This window comes from Hyla sarda, chromosome 6 (assembly GCF_029499605.1).
Source record: "Hyla sarda isolate aHylSar1 chromosome 6, aHylSar1.hap1, whole genome shotgun sequence".
NCBI lineage: Eukaryota > Metazoa > Chordata > Amphibia > Anura > Hylidae > Hyla > Hyla sarda.
In genome coordinates, this window is record NC_079194.1 from 172,024,309 (window position 1) to 172,048,709 (window position 24,401).

The following is a 24,401-nucleotide window of genomic DNA, read 5'->3' on the forward strand; positions in this document are numbered from 1 at the left end:
GGCGGTATACCGGTTCATACTGAATACCGACATTTTTGTGCTGCACGATATGAATTTTAACCCATACTGCAATACCGGTTTGGCCCCTCCCCCTCGGGAATGAATGAGTCAGCGCTGCGCTGTCCCCACATTGGGGAACTTATGAAATGTTGCCCGCGAGCGCTGTTCTGCCCCCAATTATCAGCCTAGTGCTGTCCCCATCCTCCTGTTTGTTGCGGCCACCGGCGCTGACACTCTATACTAGTGGTATTCTACCTGCGGACCTCCAGATGTTGCAAAACTACAACTCTCAGCATGCCACATCTGGAGGTCCGAAGGTTGAAGACCACTGCTCTATACTGTGCGGTATCCCTATGCCCGGGCTGCAAAAAATAAACAAAATAAACTTCATCTTACCTCCCGTTGGTCAGGTACCGGCCTCATCTGCTTCCTAGGGAATGGAACGTCGGACAGCTGTCAGCCTATCACTGTCCGCAGCGATGTTCCACCTCGGCCGCTGATAGGCTGAGCCCACTGTCATGTAAGAAGCCGTCCAGAGCTCCTTACATGACGGTGGGCTCAGCCTCAGCGGCTAAGGCGGAACATCGCTGCGACCGGTGATAGGCTGACTGCTGTCTGACGTTCCAGTCCCCAGCGTAAGGCCGACGTCTCAACATGCGTTAGTTTATTTTGTTTACCTTGTGTCAGCGCCGGCGGCCGCAACAAACACAACAAGGAGGGCACCGCTAGCGTATTTTTGGTCACTTTGTATACCCTAAAAAAATTTATAAAAAGTGATCAAAACAATCATGGTACCGATGAAAACTTCAGATCATGGATCAAAAAATGAGCCCTCATACCTCCCATATACGGGAAAAAAAAAAAGTTATAGGGGTCAGAAGAGGACAATTTTAGAAATACTAATTTTCGGGTATGTAGTTTTAATTTTAAGTAGTAAAATAAAGAAAATCTGTATAAATTGGGTATCATTGTAACCATATGGACCTACAGAATAAATATGATGTAATTTTTACCGAAAAGTGTACTGCATAGAATGGGAAGCTCCCAAAAGTTACAAAATGGCATTTTTTTCCAATTTCGCTTAAAAAATTTTTTTCTGGGTTCACAGTAAATTTTGTGGTGAAATGATTGGTGTCATTACAAAGTACAATTGGTGGCGCAAACAATAAGCTCTCATGAGTCTGTAGGTGCAAAATATTGCTAGGATTCAGATTATTGGTAAGACTAGATGGGCCAAATGGTTCTTATCTGCCGACACATTCTATGTTTTATATGTCAGGAGGGTCTCTATGATTTTACAACAGTTTGTCAGAAATACTTCAGATTGTGCCATTATTGCTCCCTTAGAGGTATTCCCACCTTGTTTAAATATAGCTCCCAGCCCCCTCTGGCTTGTTTGCGGCTGATGGAGGTGGTCTGGAAACCAAAAACAGCCAACGTGGGTGATTTATGTAATTTGCCTAACTCCTATTGACTTTAATGAGAGTTGCGCAAAGAGTAGCACTGTTTACTTCATTACCGCAGTTATGTAAACAGTGATGCTACACAAACTTTGCTTTACACAAACTGCTGTCATGTCAAAAGTTTTGATAAATCAGGTCTGATGAGATTTAGCAAAACCTTTGCAGATGAAAAGTTGACCAGTCGCCCATAGCAATCAATAATATTGCTGCTTTTAAGTTTTTTAAAAGGCTTCTAAAAAATGTAAGAAGCGATCTGATTGGTTGTTAGGGGCAACTTGTCAACCTTTCCTCTGCACAGGTCTTGATAAATCTCCCCCTGAATGTTTAAATGGACAGTGTCAGGTACAAAAGCTTTTTATATGTTGTACATCTTGGCAAAACATTAAACTTTCTAATATACTTCATAAGAAAATATTATTTCCTTATTATAGAAGTCATGGCTTTGTCCAAGCTGAAGCACAGGCATGGACAAAATCCAGTAAGTCTGATAGCACTCCTCTGTGCTCTCTCCTGTCTTATGTCACAAGACAGCACCTAGGAGTGCTATCGGACAGGAGAGAGCACCTAGGAGTGCTATCGGACAGGAGAGAGCACCTAGGAGTGCTATCAGACAGGAGAGAGCACCTAGGAGTGCTATCAGACAGGAGAGAGCACCTAGGAGTGCTATCAGACAGGAGAGAGCACCTAGGAGTGCTATCAGACAGGAGAGAGCACCTAGGAGTGCTATCAGACAGGAGAGAGCACCTAGGAGTGCTATCAGACAGGAGAGAGCACCTAGGAGTGCTATCAGACAGGGGAGAGCACCTAGGAGTGCCATCAGACAGGGGAGAGCACCTAGGAGTGCCATCAGACAGGGGAGAGCACCTAGGAGTGCCATCAGACAGGGGAGAGCACCTAGGAGTGCCATCAGACAGGAGAGAGCGCGGAGGAGTGCCATCAGACAGGAGAGAGCGCGGAGGAGTGCTATCAGACAGGAGAGAGCGCGGAGGAGGGCTATCAGACAGGAGAGGGCGCGGAGGAGGGCTATCAGACAGGAGAGGGCGCGGAGGAGGGCTATCAGACAGGAGAGGGCGCGGAGGAGTGCCCCTATCAGACAGGAGAGGGCGCGGAGGAGTGCCCCTATCAGGCAGGAGAGGGCGCGGAGGAGTGCCCCTATCAGGCAGGAGAGGGCGCGGAGGAGTGCCCCTATCAGGCAGGAGAGGGCGCGGAGGAGTGCCCCTATCAGGCAGGAGAGGGCGCGGAGGAGTGCCCCTATCAGGCAGGAGAGAGCGCACGGAGGAGTGCCCCTATCAGGCAGGAGAGAGCGCACGGAATCTTGCATGCAGCACCCTGGTTTAAGTCAGTCCCCGGAGTACGTTCGCTCCGGGTCTGATTGCCGGCGACCACGGTGCCGTTGGCGTGTGGCGTCACGCTCCGCCCCTCAATGCAAGCCTATGGGAGGGGGCGTGACAGCTGTCACACCCCCTCCCATCGGCTTGCATTGAGGGGCGGAGGCGTGACGTCACACGCCGACGGCCCCGTGGTCGCTGGTAATCTGACAGTGCCCGTTTAAGCCCTGCAGATGGCATTGGGAGAAATGCGCAGTAGTGCTACTGCATCCTTCTCCTGGTGAGGTCTGGAGATCAATGGTCAGAACTACTGACATGTCAAAAGTTGTTCAAAATAAGTGACAATTTATAGTTCCTAAACTATTAGTTAAATTGGCCGAACCTGACAACTTTGGTGGGACCAGCTGACTAAGGTATATGGGAATCTCTTGGCACTCCTGCTACAGAAGAATAGGGTATGTTGGATTTCAACTGCCAGACACTTTTGTTCTCAGAGAGATAAGTTGCTGGCGGGGGCTTACCTCTCTCCAATGAGAACGTGTGAAAGTTTGATTGTGCCGAATGTTTGTGCGCGTGAGGAGATCAGTAGACATGGATGTCGGCCGAGCAAACATTTAGTCATGCCTGCTTAGCTTTATTCTCAAAGTATACACCCGGTTTCATCAAAGGCTACGGTTGCTGTTCTCTTCTTCCCCCATGCTTTACACTACAGGAAGTCATATAGTACGGATTTCCATTAAAGGAAGGAGAATCATTTACACATTTGAAGCCAATTAACAGTTGGTTAAAAAAAGATTGTGCAGCTGCTACATGTACGTTGTGTAAAGTGAGATGTGGAGAGTCACAAATATACGCGCATATATTCGCATAGTTCTTACTTTCACCATTATGTTTCCTGGTGCACTAATGTGACCGAATACACCTACATTGTAAATATCTGGCATCTTATAGGGGAGCATTATTATTATTTACTGGCAGCTCCACCACTTGATTTTATACTAGGCCCTAACACCAGCCATGTCTCACACCAGTGTTTCCCAGCCAGGGTGCCTCCAGCTGTGGCCAAACTACAACTCCCAGCATGTCCGGACAGCCAAAGGCTGTCCGGGCATACTGGGAGTAGTAGTTTGGCCACAGCTGAAGGCACCCTGGCTGGGAAACACTGTCTCAAACTACAGACTTTTTTTTTTTTTAGTTACATTTCTTACTAAGCTGTTTGTTTTTCTTTCTGGCAGTCCGCTCTTTTGGAACAGAGGATCGACCTACAGACCGACCTATTCCTCCTCGAGATGAAGTGTTTGAGTATATCATCTTCAGGGGGAGCGATATTAAGGACCTTACTGTGTGTGAACCCCCTAAACCTCAGTGCTCCTTGCCCCAAGACCCTGCAATTGTCCAGGTATGTGCAGCTTACTTGTCCTCAATCACAAGAGACTTTGTAGGCACTATGGTTTAGCGTCCTAAATAGGGGACCTTTATTTAACTTAGAATCCTTTAATGGGTACTTAAATTACTTAGAGGTTTATCAATCCCTGTACAAGGAGAAAAAAATGACCAGATGCCCATAGCAACGGATTGCTTCTTTAATCTTTAAAAAGGTCTCTGAAAAATAAAATAAGCATTCTGGTTAGTTATGGCCAACTGTTCCTCTGCACCGGTGTTCTATACTAGCCTAATCATTTTATACTGTAGATGTAGCAAAAATGTTGGCTGTTGTGAAGACGCAAAACGCAAATGCAGTGTAAAACTGCAGTGAACACGTGGTAAATTTAAAAAAAAATCCTTATTTCTGGGGGGGGGGGGGGAATTGGCACACATGGAGAGGGCTTTAAAAACCCCATCCACTTATATAGTACTGTAATTTGCTGTGAAGTTGCGGCGCTGAATCTCCATTGCAAGTCTGTATTGTGTTGTCCCAGCTTTTTTTTATTGCATAACTGTGAACCCTGTTCGGTCATAGCCTTAAACTGTGCAGGGGATCCCAGTGTTTCTAGCATGGTTCACTTTGTGTCCAAATTGTGTGCTTTTTTTAAATGTATTTTTTAAAATTACAATTGCAGATTTGTACTTGGTTAAACATTACTCATTATTTTTGGCTGACATAGTGAATGCTTTTTATTTCCCATGAAATAACCATTCTGTAGGTTTTTTTTCCCTTAAACTTAAAATAGTTTTAACAAAAGATTTTCCAGATCAATTTTTTTGAAGAATACATATACAGTGGTCCCTCAACATACAATGGTAATTCGTTCCAAACAACCCATCGTTTGTCGAATCCATCGTATGTTGAGGGATCCGTGCAATGTAAAGTACAGGAAGCTTTACACACCTGTCCCCGTCGCTCCGGACCAGGTCCTCACCACTCCCGATGCTGTCCCAGGGGCTCCCGATGCTGTCCCGCTGCTCCGGTGTCTTCTTTGCGATCCTCGGGTGTCTTCCACATCTTCTGCAGGGTCCGGGCCTCGCTTTCTGGTGACGTTATTACGCTGCTGCGCTGGTGCGGCGTGCGTAGTGACGTAATAACGACGCCGGAAAGCAAGGCCTGGACCCTGGAGAAGATGCGCAAGACACCGGAGGATCGCGAAGTGGACCCGGAGCAGCGGGAATAGGTAAGCGAACCTGCCAGGGATGCTTAAACTGCTATCCGACAGCAGCTTAACCCCTTAACGACGCAGGACGTATATTTACGACCTGCGCCGGCTCCCACGATATGAAGCGGGATCGCGCAGTGATCCTGCATCATATCGCGTCGGTCCCGGCGCTCATCAACAGCCGGGACCCGCAGCTAATATCACACATCGCCGATCGCGGAGATGTGCGGTATTAACCCTTTAGAAGCGGCGGTCAAAGCTGACCGCAGCTTCTAAAGTGAAACTGAAAGTGACCCGGCTGCTCAGTCGGGCTGTTCGGGACCGCCGCGGTGAAATCGCGGCGTCCCGAACAGCTGACCGGACACCGGGAGGGCCCTTACCTGCCTCCTCGGTGTCCGATCGACGAATGACTGCTCCGTGCCTGAGATCCAGGCAGGAGCAGTCAAGCGCCGATGATGCTGATCACAGGCGTGTTAATACACGCCTGTGATCAGGATGAGAGATCAGTGTGTGCAGTGTTATAGGTCCCTATGGGACCTATAACACTGCAAAAAAAAATTTAAAAAAAGTGTTAAAGGTCATTTAACCCCTTCCCTAATAAAAGTTTGAATCACCCCCCTTTTCCCATAAAAAAAATAAAACAGTGTAAAAAAAATAAAAATAAACATGTGGTATCGCCGCGTGCGTAAATGTCCAAACTATAAAAATATATCCTTAATTAAACCGCACGGTCAATGGCGTACTCGCAAAAAAAATTCCAAAGTCCAAAAAAGCGTATTTTGGTCACTTTTTATACCATTAAAAAAAATGAATAAAAAGTGATCAAAAAGTCCGATCAAAACAAAAATCATACCGATAAAAACTTCAGATCACGGCACAAAAAATGAGCCCTCATACCGCCCCATACACAGAAAAATAAAGTTATAGGGGTCAGAAGATGACATTTTTAAACGTATAAATTTTCCTGCATGTAGTTATGATTTTTTCCAGAAGTACGACAAAATCAAACCTATATAAGTAGGGTATCATTTTAACTGTATGGACCTACAGAATAATAAGGTGTAATTTTTACCGAAATATGCACTGCGTAGAAACGGAAGCTTCCAAAAGTTACAAAATGGCGTTTTTTTCCGATTTTGTCGCACAATGATTTTTTTTTCCGTTTCGCCGTGCATTTTTGGGTAAAATGACTAATGTCACTGCAAAGTAGAATTGGCGACGCAAAAAATAAGCCATAATATGGATTTTTAGGTGGAAAATTGAAAGGGTTATGATTTTTAAAAGGTAAGGAGGAAAAAACGAAAGTGCAAAAACGGAAAAACCCTGAGTCCTTAAGGGGTTAAGCATTTTGCGCTGTCGGATAGCAGTTAATGCGATGGCCCCGACATATAAAAGCATTGTATGTCGATGCTGACATCGACATGCGATGGCCTCTGAGAGGCCATCGTATGTCGATTTTATCATATGTCGGGGCCATCGTAGGTCGGGGGGGTTACTGTATTTGCTAAATTAGACACACATGGAGTGGTGTCAGATCCCCCTCTGCCATACTGTGCATCCAGCATGGGATATTAGCAACAACCATCCTCAAAATTTTTTCTTTTAGTCCTCCCTAGGATCCACTGCAGCATCTTCATTCCAGACTGTAAGCTCCTATGCACCGTTCAACAGGATGCCAGCATATAGCCAGTTCAGTACTACCCCTTTAGTTCCCCAGCAGTTTGGATCTGTTGGAGTTGGTAAGCTTTATTTTTTTTACTGTAAAACTCGTATGTCTTCAGAAATGATAAAAATCGTAAATCGCTAGCACAACTACATGATATACGAGTGCATGCTGCTGTGGCAAATGCAAAGTATACAAACACAAAAATTGCAGCGGCACATTTTATCAAAAAATTTTATATATTTTTTAAAGGCTCTCAGCGCACTTTTTGAGCAAAAAACGAAAGTGCAAAAACTGACCCCCCCCCCCCCCCCGGTCCTTAAGGGGTTAAAAAAATATATTAAAAAATCTTTGTTAAAATGTGCCGCTGCAATATTTGTTTAAGCTCAATAGGCCCATCAAGAGAACACCATGGTACACCCTAAATATATGGGGGAAACATAGCCTTAGTCTTATACCCACCACAGGGGTGTGGAAATGAAAAAAAAAACTGCTTGCCCAAGGGACTAAAACGGAACACAATCTAATTGTCCTACATTTGCCATCATATTTTCTCCCCCCTCTATGCTCCCTGTGCCATTATACCCCCTTCCTCCTCTGATGCCTCCTAAATACCGGCCATGCTAATTTGCATAATGAATTATATATGCGTGACTTCACAGGAAGTGATGTAAGAGATGCATATGCGGGGGAAATTTTGCTTAATCACACCTTAACCCCTTAAGGACCCTTGACGTACGTCATGGCACCCTGGTACTTAAGGACCCATGATGTATGCGTACATCATAGGGGAATTCCGGACCACCCCGTTGATTAAGGTAACAGAACCTAACTGAAGGTTTTCCAACCAGTGTGCCTCCAGTTGTTGCAAAAGTACAACTCCCAGCATGCACGGTCTGTCAGTACATGCTGGGAGTTGTACTTTTGAAACAGCTGGAGGTTTGCCCCCCCCCCCAATGTGAATGTACAGGGTACATTCACACGGGCGGGTTTACAGTAAGTTTCCTGCTTGAAGTTTGAGCTGTGGCAAATTCTTCGCCGCAGCGCAAACTCCTAGCGGGAAACGCACTGTAAACCTCCGCCAGTGTGAATGTACCCTAAAAACACTACACAACACATAATAAAGGGTAAAACACAACATATACACCCTCTTACACTCTTCCCCGGTAAAAATGAAAAACGTATCGTACGGCAGCGTTTCCAAAATGGAGCCTCCAGCTGTTGCAAAACATTTCCCAGCATTTCCGGACAGCCACTGACCAGGCATGCTGGGAGTTTGGAGGCACCCTGTTTGGGAATCACTGACGTAGAATACCCCTATGTCCACCCCTATGCAATCTCTAATTTAGTCCTCAAATGCGCATGGCGCTCTCTCACTTCAGAGCCCTGTCGTATTTCAAGGAAACAGTTTAGTGCCACATATGGGGTATTTCCGTACTTCGGAGAAATGCACTACAAACTTTGGGGGGCTTTTTCTCCTTTTACCCCTTATGTAATGGAAAAGTTGGGGCTACGCCAGCCTGTTAGTGTAAAAAAAATACACAAACATTCTGGTGTTGCCCCATGCTTTTTATTTTCACAAGCAGTAAAAGGAAAAAAATACCCCATATGTGGGCATAAAATGCTCTGCGGGCGCACAAAAGGCTCAGGAGTGAGAGCGCACTATGTACATTTGAGGCCTAAATTGGTAATTTGCACAGGGGTGGCTGATTTTACAGCGGTTCTTACATAAACGCAAAAAAATAAATACCCACATGTGACCCCATTTTGGGAACTACACCCCTCACGGAACGTAACAAGGGGTACAGTGAGCTTTATCACCCCACAGGTGTTTGAAGAATTTCCATTAAAGTTGGATGGGAAAAGTGTTACCCTAAATTTTTCATTTTCACAAGGGAAAATAGGAAAAAAGCCCCACAAAATTTGTAACCCAATTTTCTCTGAGTAAGAACATACCCCATATGTGGATGTAAAGTGCTCTGCTGGCGAACTACAATACTCAGACGAAAAGGAGCGCCATTGGGTTTTAGAAGAGAAAATTTGTCCGGAATTGAAGGCCACATGTGTTTAAAAATCCCCCCTGGTGCCAGAACAATGGACCTTACACCCCCCCCCACATGTGACACCATTTTGGGAACTACGCCCCTCATGTAATGTAATAAGGGGTACAGTGAGCATTTACGCCCTACAGGTGTCTGATAGATTTTTGGAACAGTGGTCCGTGAAAATGAAAAATGTAATTTTTCATTTGCACAGCCCAGTGTTCCAAAGATCTGTCAAACGCCAGTGGGGTGTAAATACTCACTGCACCCCTTATTAAATTCGGTGAGGAGTGTAGTTTCCAAAATGGGGTCACGTGGGGCGGGTCTACTGTTCTGGCACCACGGGGGCCCTAAACGCACATGGCCCCTGACTTCCATTCCAAACAAATTCACTCTCCAAAAGCTCAATGGCGCTCCTCCTCTTCTGAGCATTGTAGTTCGCCAGCAGAGCATTTGACGTCCACACATGGGGTATTTCCATTTTCAGAAGAAATGGGGTTACAAATTTTGTGGGTCATTTTCTATTACCCCTTGTAAAAATTTAAAATTTGGGGGGAAAAACAGCTTTTTTGTGAGAATTTTTTTTTCATTTACACATCCAACTTTAACAAAAAGTCGTCAAACACCTGTGAGGTGTTAAGGCTCACTGTACCCCTTGTTACGTTCCTTGAGGGGTGTAGTTTCCAAAATAGTATGCCATGTAGGTTTTTTTTTTGCTGTTCTGGCACCTAAATGCGACATGCCCCCCAAAAACCATTTCAGCTAAATTTGCCTTCCAAAAGCCAAATGTGATTCCTTCTCTCCTGAACATTGTCAACATTTTACCACTAACATAAAGTAGAATGTCACGAAAAAACTGTCTCTGAATCAGAATGAAAAGTAAAAGCATCCCAGAGTCATTAATGCTTAAAGTGACAGTGGTCAGATGTGCAAAAATGGCCGGATCCTACACTGAAAATTGGCTGGGTCCCTAAGGGGTTAAAGGGGTACTCTGGTGGAACTTTCTGGTGGTGGAAAGTTAAACAGATTTGTAAATTACTTCTATTAAAAAAAAAAATCTTAATCCTTCCAGTACTTATTAGCTGCTGAATACTAAAATTATTTTCTTTTTGGAACACAGAGCTCCCTGATGACATCTCTGTCCATTTTAAGAACTGTCCAGAGTAGGATGTCAGCAGAGAGCACTGTGCTCGTGATGTCAGCAGAGAGCACTGTGTTCCAAAAAGACAAGAATTTCCTCTGTAGTATTCAGCAGCTAATAAGTACTGGAAGGATTAAGATTTTTTAATAGAAGTAATTTACAAATCTGTTTAACTTTTTGGCACCAGTTGTTTAAAAAAAAATATTAATTTCAACGGAGAGTACCCCTTTAATCAAGTAATCCGGGGCTAAATGAGGGTTTATTTTTTGCTCCATGATATGTTGTTTTTATTGGTAGTATTTTTTTTTATTTTTTTATTGATGGCACTTTTTAATGTGTGTTTTATTTTTTTTCCCGAGTACATGAAATGACCAAAAAACTGCTATTCTGCACATTTTTTCTTTACATTTATGCCATTATCGGCGCCAATTAACATTACTTTAGATTTATTTGTCCTGCCTGCACAACACATATGACGGGAGTGAGTAGACTGTAATTGTATATACCAGTGTTTCCCAAACAGGGAGCCTTCAGCTGTTGGAAAATTACAAATCCCAGCGTGCTCTGACAGCCTTTGACTGTCTGAGCATGCTGGGAGTTGTTGTTTTTGCAATAGCTGGAGGCACCCTACTTGGGAAATACTGGAATATACTGTACAGATTTAGCATAATTTGTCCTGCCTGCAGAACACATATAGAGGGAGCAGGTAAGCTGAAGGCTGTGTATAGTATATACTTTTATCCAGATTGCGGTCTACCTGCTCCCTCCGTGTGTTCAGCAGGCAGGACAAATGCTAAATCTGGCCATAGAAACTTTTTACCGGATCTCCCCATGAGTGGCGGCGGCTCTGGCAGGCAGGCGATGAAAAGATAGTGAAGGTGGGTGGTGGAGCACTGAGGGTAAAAGGCAGCCACTCTCCCCAACTCTGCGGCTGTTCAGTTCCTCTTCAGCGGGCAGCAGAGCGTGACACAGCAGCACCGCCGAGGTCAGAACTTGCCACTTGCTGAAACAGCTCTGCTCTTAAAGTGGCAGAGCTGTTTAAAAGTGGCTGCATGGGGCCTGGAGCAGGAGTACCAGGTATGCAAATGGTTAACCTGTCCCTGGCTAAACCTTTACAGTTAATCTGATGCCGGCTGGTCTCTGCCCTTGAAAAATATCGACAATACCATTGCCAGTATTTTTGATACAAAGATGCCCCCTGTGTCCTATTTCAGCCCACCTCTCCTGGATCACATTATTCACTTATTTACCAAACCCCCCTCCCTCCTCTGATCCTACCTGTCTCCGCCCCCATGTGTGCTCCGTTACGCTCAGGGGCTCTGCGGTTATGTTGCCGGACCGCATCCTTGTTCCGGGCTGAGTGACATCATCGCACACGCCTACGCCATGATGCTTACGTCCTGCGCAGCTCGCTATAGGCTGCAGGATACAGCTGCAGTCTATAGGAGTTTAATGATGGGGCAAGAATGCTTGCCCAGTTATATGTGAATTCCTCAGGCATTTAGCCCTACTTGCCCGAAGCAGAGCTGCATGTGCGTTGGGCGATATCATTTCCACATCCCTGCCACCATCTGACAGTTGATGCATAATGTGAAGTCATTACATAACTAACCCCTTAGTGACAGTACGTGCCTTTTACATCGCATGAGTGTCACCACATATGGGGAGGCTCATGAAGTGGCAGGAGCCACCTCTGTCATACAGCTGGCACATGCTGGCAAATGCAGAGACTGGACTTAAGTTCCAAGAGAGAAACACTAAAGAAAAACCTAAACCTTTCATAAAGATTACCTCCCCTTTTACTATTTTTCATGTAAAAATTGCATATAATGCAAAATGCAAATAAGCATATTTGTTATTGCCACATGCGGAATCTATGAAAATACTTAATTTTCTCCTCATCAATATTATTGTATAGTGTCTCACTTCTCAGTCTGCAAACTGATAAGTCTAATGAATTGTGAATAAAATGTAATTGCTTTATGCTGGAATAGCAAAATAATGTTAGTGTGTGTGGTACCATCCCCCTAGTGTTTGGTTGATTTAGTGAGGAAGCTTTTTTAGGCCCCTACTACACAGGTCGATATTCACCCTGTGACCGATACTCACCCTGTGTAGACGTAAAGGTTGCACAAATGTTCCAGCGATCATTTGGGTGACCCTACCTGCCTGAACCATGTAACCAACCCGTGTAAGCAGCTTTTCAAATGAAAGCTTATCTAGTTGATTGTTGCTTGCATTGGGCAGCAGTTGGCTTATTTTTTTCAAGATCCTTTTTGCTTCTAAAAGCAGGAAATGCCTTGACCTCATTTGGTGGCGATAACACAACAGGTGCTCCACTTCCCCCAACCAGTGCTGTGGGCTCCTCATTCAGTCAAGAAACAAGGGCTCTGAAAACACAGTTATCTCAAGGTATGGTTATCATTGGTGCGTTTTTTAATGCTGTGTCCTCTTTATCGTATCTGATCAGATTCTTCAGAATGAGATGCTTTTTTCTGTGGCTAGTATAGGGATCCCTCTCTTACCTTTCTTTGCTGTAAAGGGGCATATTGTTAACTTTAAGAACTATGCATTGTTTGCCTTTATACTGAAGCTCACTGGTGAAAAGTATAGGGGACATTCACACTACGTTTTTGCAATACATTTTCCTTATACATTTTCAATGGGAAAACCGTACGCATTGACTTTCCATTGAAAACCGCCAAACGAGGCATCCAGTTGCATTTGTTTTGTCTTGTAGGGTTTTGTCCGTGTTTTTTTCCATACCCAAAACTGTAGCCTACCAGCCTACGGCTGGGTTCACATCACATTTTTCTCAATACGGGACCACATACCGCTGGGGGGAGCTAAAACCGGGCACTCCTGTATCCCTGCCTTATGCCGCCCATATGTAATGTATTTCAATGAACTGGAGTGAACCAGTCGGCTCATTTTTGCCCGTATGTGGTTTTCTACCGGACCTAAAACCATGGTTGACTACAGTTTTAGGTCCGGTGGAAAAACTCATACAGGCAAAAATGAGCCGACCAGTTCACTCCGGTACACTCATTGAAATACATTACAAAGGGGCAGTATACGGCAGGGATACGGGAGCGCCCGGTTTTAGCTAACCCCCCCCCCCCCGGCCGTATGCAGTCCCGTATTGGAAAAACGTGAGGTGAACCCAGCCTACCACTGTTTTTTGGTCCGGGTGAAAAACAGTTTTATACCTTATGCGTTTTTTTTTTTTCTATGGGAGTCAATGGGAACCCTACAGAACCGTATGCACCATACGGTTTTTGACTTTGCACAGTTTTTCTTGGAATTTGAATAAAACAAGTGAAACTTTATTTATGATGGAGTGAAAAGTTAAAAATGTATACGGTTTCTTCTTTAAAAAAAACGGATGCAACCGCACATCATTTTTCAAACTGCATATGGTTTAACCGTAAACGGGCTAAAATGTATACACAGTTTGATACAGTTTAGTCCGGTTCTGAGAAATCCGTTTTTCATCAAAAACCTGATACGGGAACTGTATTGCAAAAATGTGGTGTGAATGCACCCTAATACTGTCTACACTACTGGTATGATTGTCTATGGTGATCTGTACTAACAACTTCTTCCCACTTTGTGCAGGGAGATCAAGCCCCTTGCTAGACCCTTTACGCAAGAGCCCAACTCTTGAACAAGGTGTCCAAACTGCACCTGCTGCCCAGGCATCAATGGCAGCAGGTAGAAGAAGTCCGGTAACTTCAAGATCTTTGCCATCCACAAGCCAAAAGACATTAGAGTGTTCGGAGCAAAGAAAAGGTGAGCTAAGATCCAGTATTTGTAGCACAGACCACGCCTCTGCCATGTGCAGGATCTTCATGTGCTTGTTACTTTGCAGCTGATGCACACAGATTTTCAAGGCCTGATACAGACCTGCTCAGAAATGACAAACAGGACCCAAACAAGAGGCAAGCAGGTGAGTAAGTATGTACGTTATTGTCCAGCTTAACAATTGTTAATTCTGAAATACTATTGATGTAAGTGCCTGCTATGTGACCATGGCAATAGGCCATATCATATGATGGACAGGGGTTAGACCTTTATGCCTCTCATCCCTCCTTAGACTGAAGGGCCACAGCATTCACATTTCTTTACACAGCTGTGTAGTGATACTGCTATTCAAGGAACCTAAGTTCACCTTATCAGCGTCGGTGGGGTTCCCATGAGGTCCTAGTTATTGATCCCTTAATGTAAAAAAAAGTCAGTATAGTAATTGTATTAAAGGGGTACTCCACCCCTAAACATCATATCCCCTATGTAAAGGATAGAGGATAAGATATCTGGTCACGGGGGGGGGGGGGGGTGTGTCGTGTAAGTGGCCGGTCTCCGGAGTGGCACCCCAGTCATCTGTTGCACAGAGCGAACTCTGTTCCATGCTGGATGATGGGCGACCACAGCTGCCCCTCCTTTCATGTCTATGTGAGAAGTTGTGACGGCTCTGTACTACCTGTCACGCCCCCTTCCACAGACATGAATGGAGGGGGCATGGCATGTGTATGGGAGGAGTCATGATGGCTATGTACTAGCCCTCACTCCCCCCTCCCATAGACATAAACATCACAAACACGGAAGCTCCAAGCTTCTGTCTTCAGAACGCCGCTGTAACGGCCAGGGATCGCATGGAGGGAGCATGACTGCTGTGGTTGCCAGTCATCCGGCAGGGATCGGAGGTCACTCTGTGCACCAGATGACTGGGGTGCCGTGCCAGAGATCATGGGTGCCAGCGGCCAGTCCCCCACGATCAGACATCTTATACCCTATTCTTTGATTAGGGGATAAGATGTCTATGGGCAGAGTACCCCTTTAAATACCGTATTTATCGGGGTATGTCACGCACCGGTCTATAACACGCACCCTCATTTTACCAAGGATATTTGGGTAAAAAAAAATTTTACACAAAAATATCCTTGGTAAAATGAGGGTGCGTGTGTGTGCATGTGTATACCCCGATACACTGTTTCTGACCCTGCAGAAGCCCCCAGGAAAGGCAGGGGGGGGAGAGGCAGTCGCTGCCCACTTCTCTCCCCCTGCCTTTCTTGGGGTCTAGAGCCCTGCTGCCTCCGCTTCTCTCTCCCTGGCTATCGGCGCTGCTGCCCCATTGCCTCCCCCATCCCCGGATTTATGATTACCTGTTGCCGGGGTCGGGTCGGCACTGCTTCTGGCTCCGGTCCGCGGTGCTTCTGGCTCCGGTGTGGCGTCAATGCGTCGTTGCTATGCGCTACTCAATGACGAGTGTCAGCGCATCACTCGTCATTGCGCCTCGCAGCGCATAGCAACGACGCATAGACGCCACACCGGAGCCAGAAGCCGTGCCGACCCCACCCTGGCAACAGGTAATCATAAAACCGGGGATGGGGGAGGCAATGGGGCAGCAGCACCGATAGCCAGGGGGAGAGAAGCGGAGGCACTAGGGCTCTAGACCCCAGGAAAGGCAGGGGGAGAGAAGCGGGCAGCGCCGGCCTCTCTGCCCCTGCCTTTACTGGGGGCTTCTGCCAGGTCAGAAAAACCGGGGGGGATGGGGGAGGTAATGGGGCAGCGGCGCCGGCAGTCTCTGGACCCCAGGACAGGCAGGGGCAGAGAAACCGGCAGCGCTGGCTCTCTCTGGACCTGCAAAAGCCGCTGCAGTTCATGGATTTAAAGCACCCGCTTTAAATAATTGAACTGCAGCGGCTTATCGGCGTATAATATGCAGATAGACTTAAGGCTAAAAATTTTAGCCTAAAAAATGCGTGTTATACGCCGATAAATACAGTAGTTAATATTTCCAAAGCTTGTTTTTAATTTCCTCAGAGCAAATACTGGATCAGCATCAATTTGTATGTAATACTTATTTTACCTTTTGTAGTGAGATGTATTTCCTATTTGACTGTTAAAGCTCCTATAGGTGGACCTCAGCCCAGGAGAGGTCGTGGTGGTCATCGGGGCGGCCGTGGAAGGTTTAGTGTAAGAAGAGATGGCCCGATGAAGTTTGAAAAAGACTTTGACTTTGAAAGTGCTAATGCACAGTTTAACAAAGAAGAAATTGACAGAGAATTTCACAATAAGTTAAAAATAAAAGGTGGGTAGTTTAGATTGTTTTGTGCTGTTGTGACTGGATGTGCCAGGACAGACCCTTTATATGTCATCTGTAGGTTATGTTCCCTGTATTGCAGAACTGTGTGGCATCAGCCTTTTGCTTTCTTCTTCTTCTGCCTATTTGCTCAGAATTATGGTGATGTCTGAAAGTATAATTTTGCGTATATGGTTATGATATTACAGATGATAAACCAGAGAAACCGGTAAATGGAGAAGATAAAGCAGACTCTGGGGTAGACACTCAGAACAGTGAAGGAAATGCAGAGGAGGAGGAAGTGACAGCGAGCTGTTACTATGACAAAACCAAATCTTTCTTCGATAATATCTCCTGTGATGATAACAGGTATGGAATATGTTGTGATCCTGGTGGCTTGGAATGTCTGCTTACCGTGTTGTGCAGGTTCTTAATCACAGGTTAGTGGCTTGGTTCACATTCGCCTCAATACTCCAAAGATGTAGTCAGGCCCTAGATAGTTAGGGAAGATTCACATGTGACATTTTTTTTTTTTTTTTTAACTCCCATATGTCTTTGCCATGAATCTGCTGAAACATCTGCACAGAGTTTACCTTTTACATTACAAAGGAGTCAAATTCTTAGGAAGACATAGCCAATGCGACGTACCGATACGTCCTGAGTCCTCTCCCTTACTACAACGCAGGGGCTATGGTGTGGCACCGCGTCATAGCAAGTCGGGCCCGACACCTAACAACGGCCGGGACCCGTGGCTGATAGCGCATGGCACGGCGCTACTAACCCTTCAGACGCGGTGTTCAAAGTTGATCGCTGCGTCTAAAGTCAAACTAAACTACTGCCGGTTAACTCGGGGCTGTTCGGGATCGCTGCGGCAAAATCGCGGCATCCCGAACAGCTGTAGGACACGAGGAGGGTCCCTTACTGTCCAATCGCCAAATGACTGCTCAGTGCCTGAGACCCAGGCATGAGCAGTCAAGTGGCAGAATCATTGATCTATGTTATCCTATGACAGTGGTCTTCAAACTGTGGCCCTCCAGCTGTTGCAAAACTACAATTCCCAGCATGCCCGGACAGCCGTTGGCTGTCCGGGCATGTTGGGAGTCGTAGTTTTGCAACAGCTGGAGGGCCACAGTTTGAAGACTGCTGTCCTATGAGATAATAAAGATCAATGTAAAAGATCAGTGTGTGCAGTGTTATAGCCCTATGGGAGCTATAACACTGCAAAAAAAAAGCGAATGAAGATCATTTAACCCCTTCCCTAATAAAAGTTTGAATCACCCCCCTTTTCCCATTTAAAAAAAAAGTGTAAATAAAAATAAACGTTATATCGCCGTGTGCGGAAATGTCCGAATTATAAAAATATATTGTTAATTAAACCTCACGATCAATGGCTTACACGCAAAAAAATTCCAAAGTCCAAAATTGTGTGTTTTTGGTCACTTTTTATATTATGCAAAAAGTCTGATCAATACAAAAATGGTACTGCTAAAAACTTCAGATCACGGCGCATAAAATGAGCCCTCATGCCGCCCCATATGTGGAAAAATAAAAAAGTTATAGGGGTCAGAAGATGACAATTTTAAACATATAAATTTTCCTGCTTGTGGTTATGATTTTTTCAGAAGTAATACAAAATCATATCTATAAAAGTAGGGTATCATTTTAACCGTATGGACCTACAGAATAAAGATAAGGTGTCATTTTTACCGAAAAATGTACTGCGTAGAAACGGAAGCCCCCAAAGGTTACAAAATTGTGTTTTTTCTTCAATTTTGTCGCACAATGATTTTTTTTTCCGTTTCGCCGTAGATTTTTGGGTAAAATGGCTGACGTTGTTACAAAGTAAAATTTGGGGCACAAAAAATAAGCAATCATATGGATTTTTAGGTGCAAAATTGAAAAGGTTATGATTTTTAAGAGGTAGGATTCTGTGCTGTACTAGTGATTTAGTCCATTAGCAGACACATGAGAGGAGATTTATCAAAACCTCTCCACAGAGGAAAAGTTAACCAGTTGCCCATAGCAACCAATCAGCTCACTTTTCATGTTTAAGAGGCCTTTTCAAAAAATTGAAGTGATCTGATTGGTTGTTATGGGCAGCAGGTCAACTTTTCCTCTGGACAAGTTTTGATAAATCTCCCCCATGATGTCTCTCCATTCTGTGAAACATGGCCTGCTGTTCCTTAGGCCGACTTCACACAGCGGTAGAATCTCCAACGTATCTTATCTCACTCACTGATTTTCATCCATAATCAGTGAATTATTTTGTCTGTTTTTTGCCAATTAATAGAGATGAGCGAAGTTAGTGATTCTATTTGTCACGAACCTCTCGGCTCTGCAGTTGCTGACTTAAGCCTGCATAAATTCAGCTTTCAGGTGCTCCGGTGGGCTGGAAAAGGTGGATACCGGCCTAGGAGAGAGTCTCTGGTGGAAAACTTCTATTTTATTTAATTTTTTTTAAATCAACTGGTACCAGAAAGTTAAACAGATTTGTAAATTACTTTTTATTAAAAAATCCTAATCCTTCTAGTACTTATTAGCTGCTTAATACTACAAAGGAAATTCTTTTCTTTTTGAAACGCAGAGCTCTCTGCTGAATCACGAGCACATTGCGCTATGCTGACATCTCTGTCCATTTTAAGAACTGTCCAGAATAGGAGAAAATCCTCATAGCAAACATATGCTGCTCTGGACAGTTCCTAAAATGATCAGAGATGTCAGCAGAGGGCACTGTGTTCCAAAAAGAAAAGAATTTCCTCTGTAGTATTCAGCAGCTAATAAGTACTGGAAGGATTAAGATTTTGTAATAGAAGTAATTTACAAATCTGTTCAACTTTCTGGCACCAGTTGATTAAAAAAATTTCCGCCGGAGTACTCCTTTAAGAACAAAAATCAGTCCAGTTATTATCCTGATCTGCTTGTTTGTCCCAGATCAAACTGATGGCAACAATCATCTGTTGAGATATGAAGTTCTATGTTAAATTAGAAAGTTTGCTTTTTTAAATTAACTGTCGTTTTCGTTAATTTGAAATGTACACATAGTCTCCCAAAAATAATTTCTCCCCCTTTTTCAGAGATCGAAGACCCACGTGGGCAGAGGAAAGAAGGATTAATGCAGAGACATTTGGACTCCCTCTGCGTTCTAACAGGGGCCGTGGAGGCTTCCGAGGTAGAGGTGGAGGAGGGGGAATGGGCTTCCGTGGAGGCAGAGGGCGCGGAGGAGAAAGGAGAGGTGCTCCTTCAGGAGGCAACTATGGGGCTCCACGAGGTTTCCGTGGAGGATACAGAGGAGGAGGACGTGGAGGAAGAGAATTTGCAGACTATGAATACAGGGTAAGATCAAGGAGGATTTAAAACTTTAAGTCAATAACCTGTGCCTCGATATAGTTATGCACACATTTTGGTGAATTATTGCAGAGATTTATGTGACTGATTCATTTATTTGGATGGAGGTTGCAGGAAATAAAACATCTGACACCAAAACAAATCCAGATTAATGACACTTCTATCAATTGCAGTAATTTTTGCAATAAACCTGCTGTGTGCGAATATACTTTTAAATGAAATGTTTGTAGGTTTAGTATTGTCCTCATAGTTGTCTGGGGTATTAAAATTTAAATGTACTCAGGGTGTGATTAAAAAAACACTTGCTGCTGACTACCAATGTAAAAATTCTCTGGACAACCCATTTAAGGAAGCTACAGATTGAGATTTCTCACGTGTGGTTTTCTTTTCTCGGTCGCTTCAATTGGGGGACACAGGACCATGGGTATATGCTGCTTGCCACTAGGAGGCTGACACTAGGCAAAAAACAAAAGGAAGTCTGCTCTTCCTGGCAAGGATATACACGCCCCCTGACTCTGAGCTAATCAGTTTTAGCTTAGTGTCAGTAGGAGGCAGACACAAGCTCCAGACCTGGTCTTTTCTCAATTTTATTTTTTTTTCTTCTAGTTTCTATGTCACAGGGCCACAGGGCTTCTGGTTTGCAAGTTTGAAAGGGGTCTACCTGGTCGTCAATGCACACTTTCTCTAAGTTCTATCGTGTTCCTACCTTTGCATCTGCAAACCTTCTCTGCCGCAAGGTTTTACAGGCGGTGGTTCAGTATTCCATGGTTGAGATCTGTGTTCCCTCCCCAGGGACTTAAGGACGCCCCGTGGTTCCGGTGTCTCCCAACTGAAGCGACCGAGAAAAGTAGATATTTTTTTTATACTTACTGTAAAATCTCTTTCTTTGAGCTTTTATTGGGGGACACAGCACCCACCCATTGGTTTTGGTGGTTTTGTGGCCAGCCAGGTTCGGCCACCTGTTGGTAGTTGTGTGTTAGGTCGGTCATTTTTGTCTGGGTTTTGATTGGACTGTTTTCTCTCTCGGTCTGTTTCTCCTACTGCTTTGGGACTAAACTAATTAGCTCAGTCAGTCGCAGGTATATCCTGTCAGGTGGAGCTGACTTCACTTTGTTTTTTGCCTAGTGTCAGCCTTCTAGTGGCAAGCAGCATATACCCAATGGTTCCTGTGTCCCCCAATAGAAGCTCTGAGAAAGAGATTTTACAGGAAGCGGCAGCAGTGTTTTCAGCCAAAACCTTTTGTATCTAGCAGGAAGGAAAAAGTAGAATTCATTACTGTCATTTTTTTCTGCAGCATTCCCATTCATGACAGTACCATAACACCAGGATGCTTCCCCTTTACTTTAGGGAGAGGAGACAGGTTAAGGGTAGGGTCACATAGTGCTGGGCAGTATACCGGTTCATACCGAATACCGAACTTTTTTTCCTGCACGATATAAATTTTTCCCATACCGCAATGCCGGTTGGCCGCCTCCCAAATGGGCACTGTCAGATACAAAAACTTTTGATATGTTGTAAAGCATGTATAACCAATAGGTTTTGCTATTGCTTTCATTAGAAAATTTTCAGTATTTCATACTGAAAAAGCCAGTGAAACAACTACCCTCCTGCCTGCTTGGACACATACTAGTCCTGCCGTGTCCATGCATCATCACCTATGTCATGGACACACTTCCTTGATTGACAGCTTTGAGCGCAGGGCACACAGCTGGAGGAAAAGTCCTCCCACTGTCAGCTTGTCCCGTACTGTAAGTGAGGACAAGCTGGGAGTTGTCGTTTTGCGAATGCCAGGGGAGATGTGAGCAGACAGCATACTAAAGGGGGGGCGGAGACCTGCAGTGAGGCCACGTCCTTTGGGAGGAATTCAGACTAGTGAGCTAAATTTAAGTGTAAAAAAATGTGCTAGACACATAAAAATGTGATGTACATGACCTGGATTAGGTACAGTGATATATTTAAAAAAATGTTTTTTGTTGGATCCTGATGGATTAAAATACCGTATATACTCGAGTATAAGCCGAGTTTTTCAGCACGATTTTTCGTGCTGAAAACACCCCCCTCGGCTAATACTCGAGTGAACTCCCCCACCCGCAGTGGTCTTCAACCTGCGGACTTCCAGAGGTTTCAAAACTACAACTCCCAGCAAGCCAGGGCAGCCATCGGCTGTCCGGGCTTGCTGGGAGTTGTAGTTTTGAAACCTCCGGAGGTCCGCAGGTTGAAGACCACTGCGGCCTTCAACATCATCCAGCCCCCTCTCACCCCCTTTAGTTCTGAGTACTCACCTCCGCTCGGCGCTGGTCCGGTCCTGCAGGGCTGTCCGGTAAGGAGGTGGTCCGGTGAGGAGGTGGTCCGGGCTGCTATCTTCACCGGGGAGGCCTCTTCTAAGCGCTTCGGGCCCGGCCTCAGAATAGTCACGTTGCCTTGACAACGACGCAGATACGTCGTTGTCAAGGCAACGGCTCTATTCCGGGCCGGAAGCGCGGAGAAGAGGCGCCCCCGGTGAAGATAGCAGCCCGGACCACCTCCTCACCGGACCACCTCCTTACCGGACAGCCCTGCAGGACCGGACCAGCGCCGAGCGGAGGTGAGTACTCAGAACTAAAGGGGGTGAGAGGGGGCTGGATGATGTTGAAGGCCGCAGTGGTCTTCAACCTGCGGACCTCCGGAGGTTTCAAAACTACAACTCCCAGCAAGCCCGGACAGCCGATGGCTGCCCGGGCTTGCTGGGAGTTGTAGTTTTGAAACCTCTGGAGGTCCGCATGTTGAAGGCCGCAGTGGTCTTCAACCTGCGGACCTCCGGAGGTTTCAAAACTACAACTCCCAGCAAGCCCGGACAGCCGATGGCTGCCCGGGCTTGCTGGGAGTTGTAGTTTTGAAACCTCTGGAGGTCCGCATGTTGAAGGCCGCAGTGGTCTTCAACCTGCGGACCTCCGGAGGTTTCAAAACTACAACTCCCAGCAAGCCCGGACAGCCGATGGCTGCCCGGGCTTGCTGGGAGTTGTAGTTTTGAAACCTCTGGAGGTCCGCAGGTTGAAGACCACTGAGGGCGAATGATGAGAAGAGGATGATGAAGGGGGGGGGGGGTGTGGGGATGATGAAGGGGGGTGGGGATGATGAAGGGGGGGGTGTGGGATGATTACAAGGGGATGATGAAGGGGGGATGTGTGGGATGATAAGGGGATGTGTGGGATGATGACAAGGGGATGATGAAGGGGGGATGTGTGGGATGATGACAAGGGGATGATGAAGGGGGGATGTGTGGGATAAGGGGATGTGTGGGATGATGACAAGGGGATGATGAAGGGGGGATGTGTGGGATGATGACAAGGGGATGATGAGGATGTTAATGACGGGTCTGGATGATGACAGGGGGGGATGAGGTATTTCCCACCCTAGGCTTATACTCGAGTCAATAACTTTTCCTGGGATTTTGGGTTGAAATTAGGGGTTTCGGCTTATACTCGGGTCGGCTTATACTCGAGTATATACGGTACCTCTAATTTGACGACCTAAAACTTTTTCATTTTTCCGTATAAGCAGTGGCATGAGGGCTCATTTATTGCGCTGTGATCTGTACTTTTTATTGATACATTTGCATATATGAAACTTTCAATAAATTTTAGAAGAAATATTTTTTCTCAATATTATGTGACAGAAAAGCAGCAATTTTGGGTTTAAAAAAAAATTTTTTTTACGTTTACGCCGTTCATTGTACGGAATCAATAAAAATATATTTTGATAGTTCAGGCATTTACGCACACGGTGATAACAAATGTTTGTTATATTTTTTTACACTTTCTGGGGGTAAAATGGAAAAAGGATGATTTACATTTTTATTGGTGGAGGGGATTTTTTTGCATTTATTGTACTTTTTTGTTGTTTTACACTTTAATAGTCCCTATAGGGGACTATCTACAGCAATCACTTGATTGCTAATACTGTTCAGTGCTATGCATAGGGCATAGCACTGATCAGTGTTATCGGCGATCTTCTGCTCTCCTCGATCTCAGACCAGAGCAAAAGACCCCTGGAGACAGACGGAGGCAGGTGAGGGTATATAGATGGATAGAATATATAGATAGATAGATCTATATCTATATAGATATAGATAGATATAGATAGATATAGATAGAGATCTCTCTTTATATATATATATATATATATATATATATATATATATATATATATATATATATATATACATATATATACATATATATATATATATATATATATATATATATATATATATATATATATATATATATATATATATATATACCGTATATACTCGAGTATAAGCCGACCCGAGTATAAGCCGAGACCCCTAATTTCAACCCAAAATCCCAGGAAAAGTTATTGACTCGAGTATAAGCCTAGGGTGGGAAATACCTCATCCCCCCCCCTGTCATCATCCAGACCCGTCATTAACATCCTCATCATCATCCCACACATCCCCCCTTCATCATCCCCTTATCATCCCACACATCCCCCCTTCATCATCCCCTTATCATCCCACACATCCCCCCTTCATCATCCCCTTATCATCCCACACATCCCCCCTTCATCATCCCCTTATCATCCCACACATCCCCCCTTCATCATCCCCTTATCATCCCACACATCCCCCCTTCATCATCCCCTTATCATCCCACACATCCCCCCTTCATCATCCCCTTATCATCCCACACATCCCCCCTTCATCATCTCCCCTTATCATCCCACACATCCCCCCTTCATCATCCC

General features: G+C 45.0%; 1 protein-coding gene across 3 annotated transcripts in view; it reads left to right on the forward strand.

Annotated features, from left to right (window-relative positions):
* LSM14A (LSM14A mRNA processing body assembly factor) overlaps positions 1–24,401 on the forward strand; it is a 44,480-nt gene that overhangs the window by 12,257 nt on the left and 7,822 nt on the right. Inside the window, exons 2-9 of one of the 3 annotated variants that reach the window (XM_056525806.1) lie at positions 4,027–4,190; positions 6,989–7,121; positions 12,521–12,640; positions 13,847–14,020; positions 14,100–14,177; positions 16,137–16,319; positions 16,520–16,679; positions 19,385–19,643. In XM_056525806.1, the coding sequence (XP_056381781.1) occupies positions 4,027–4,190; positions 6,989–7,121; positions 12,521–12,640; positions 13,847–14,020; positions 14,100–14,177; positions 16,137–16,319; positions 16,520–16,679; positions 19,385–19,643 (1,271 nt within the window). Of the gene's footprint in view, positions 1–4,026; positions 4,191–6,988; positions 7,122–12,517; positions 12,641–13,846; positions 14,021–14,099; positions 14,178–16,136; positions 16,320–16,519; positions 16,680–19,384; positions 19,644–24,401 lie in introns of all 3 variants that reach the window. The other 2 variants (XM_056525805.1, XM_056525807.1) reach the window with 2 other exon arrangements.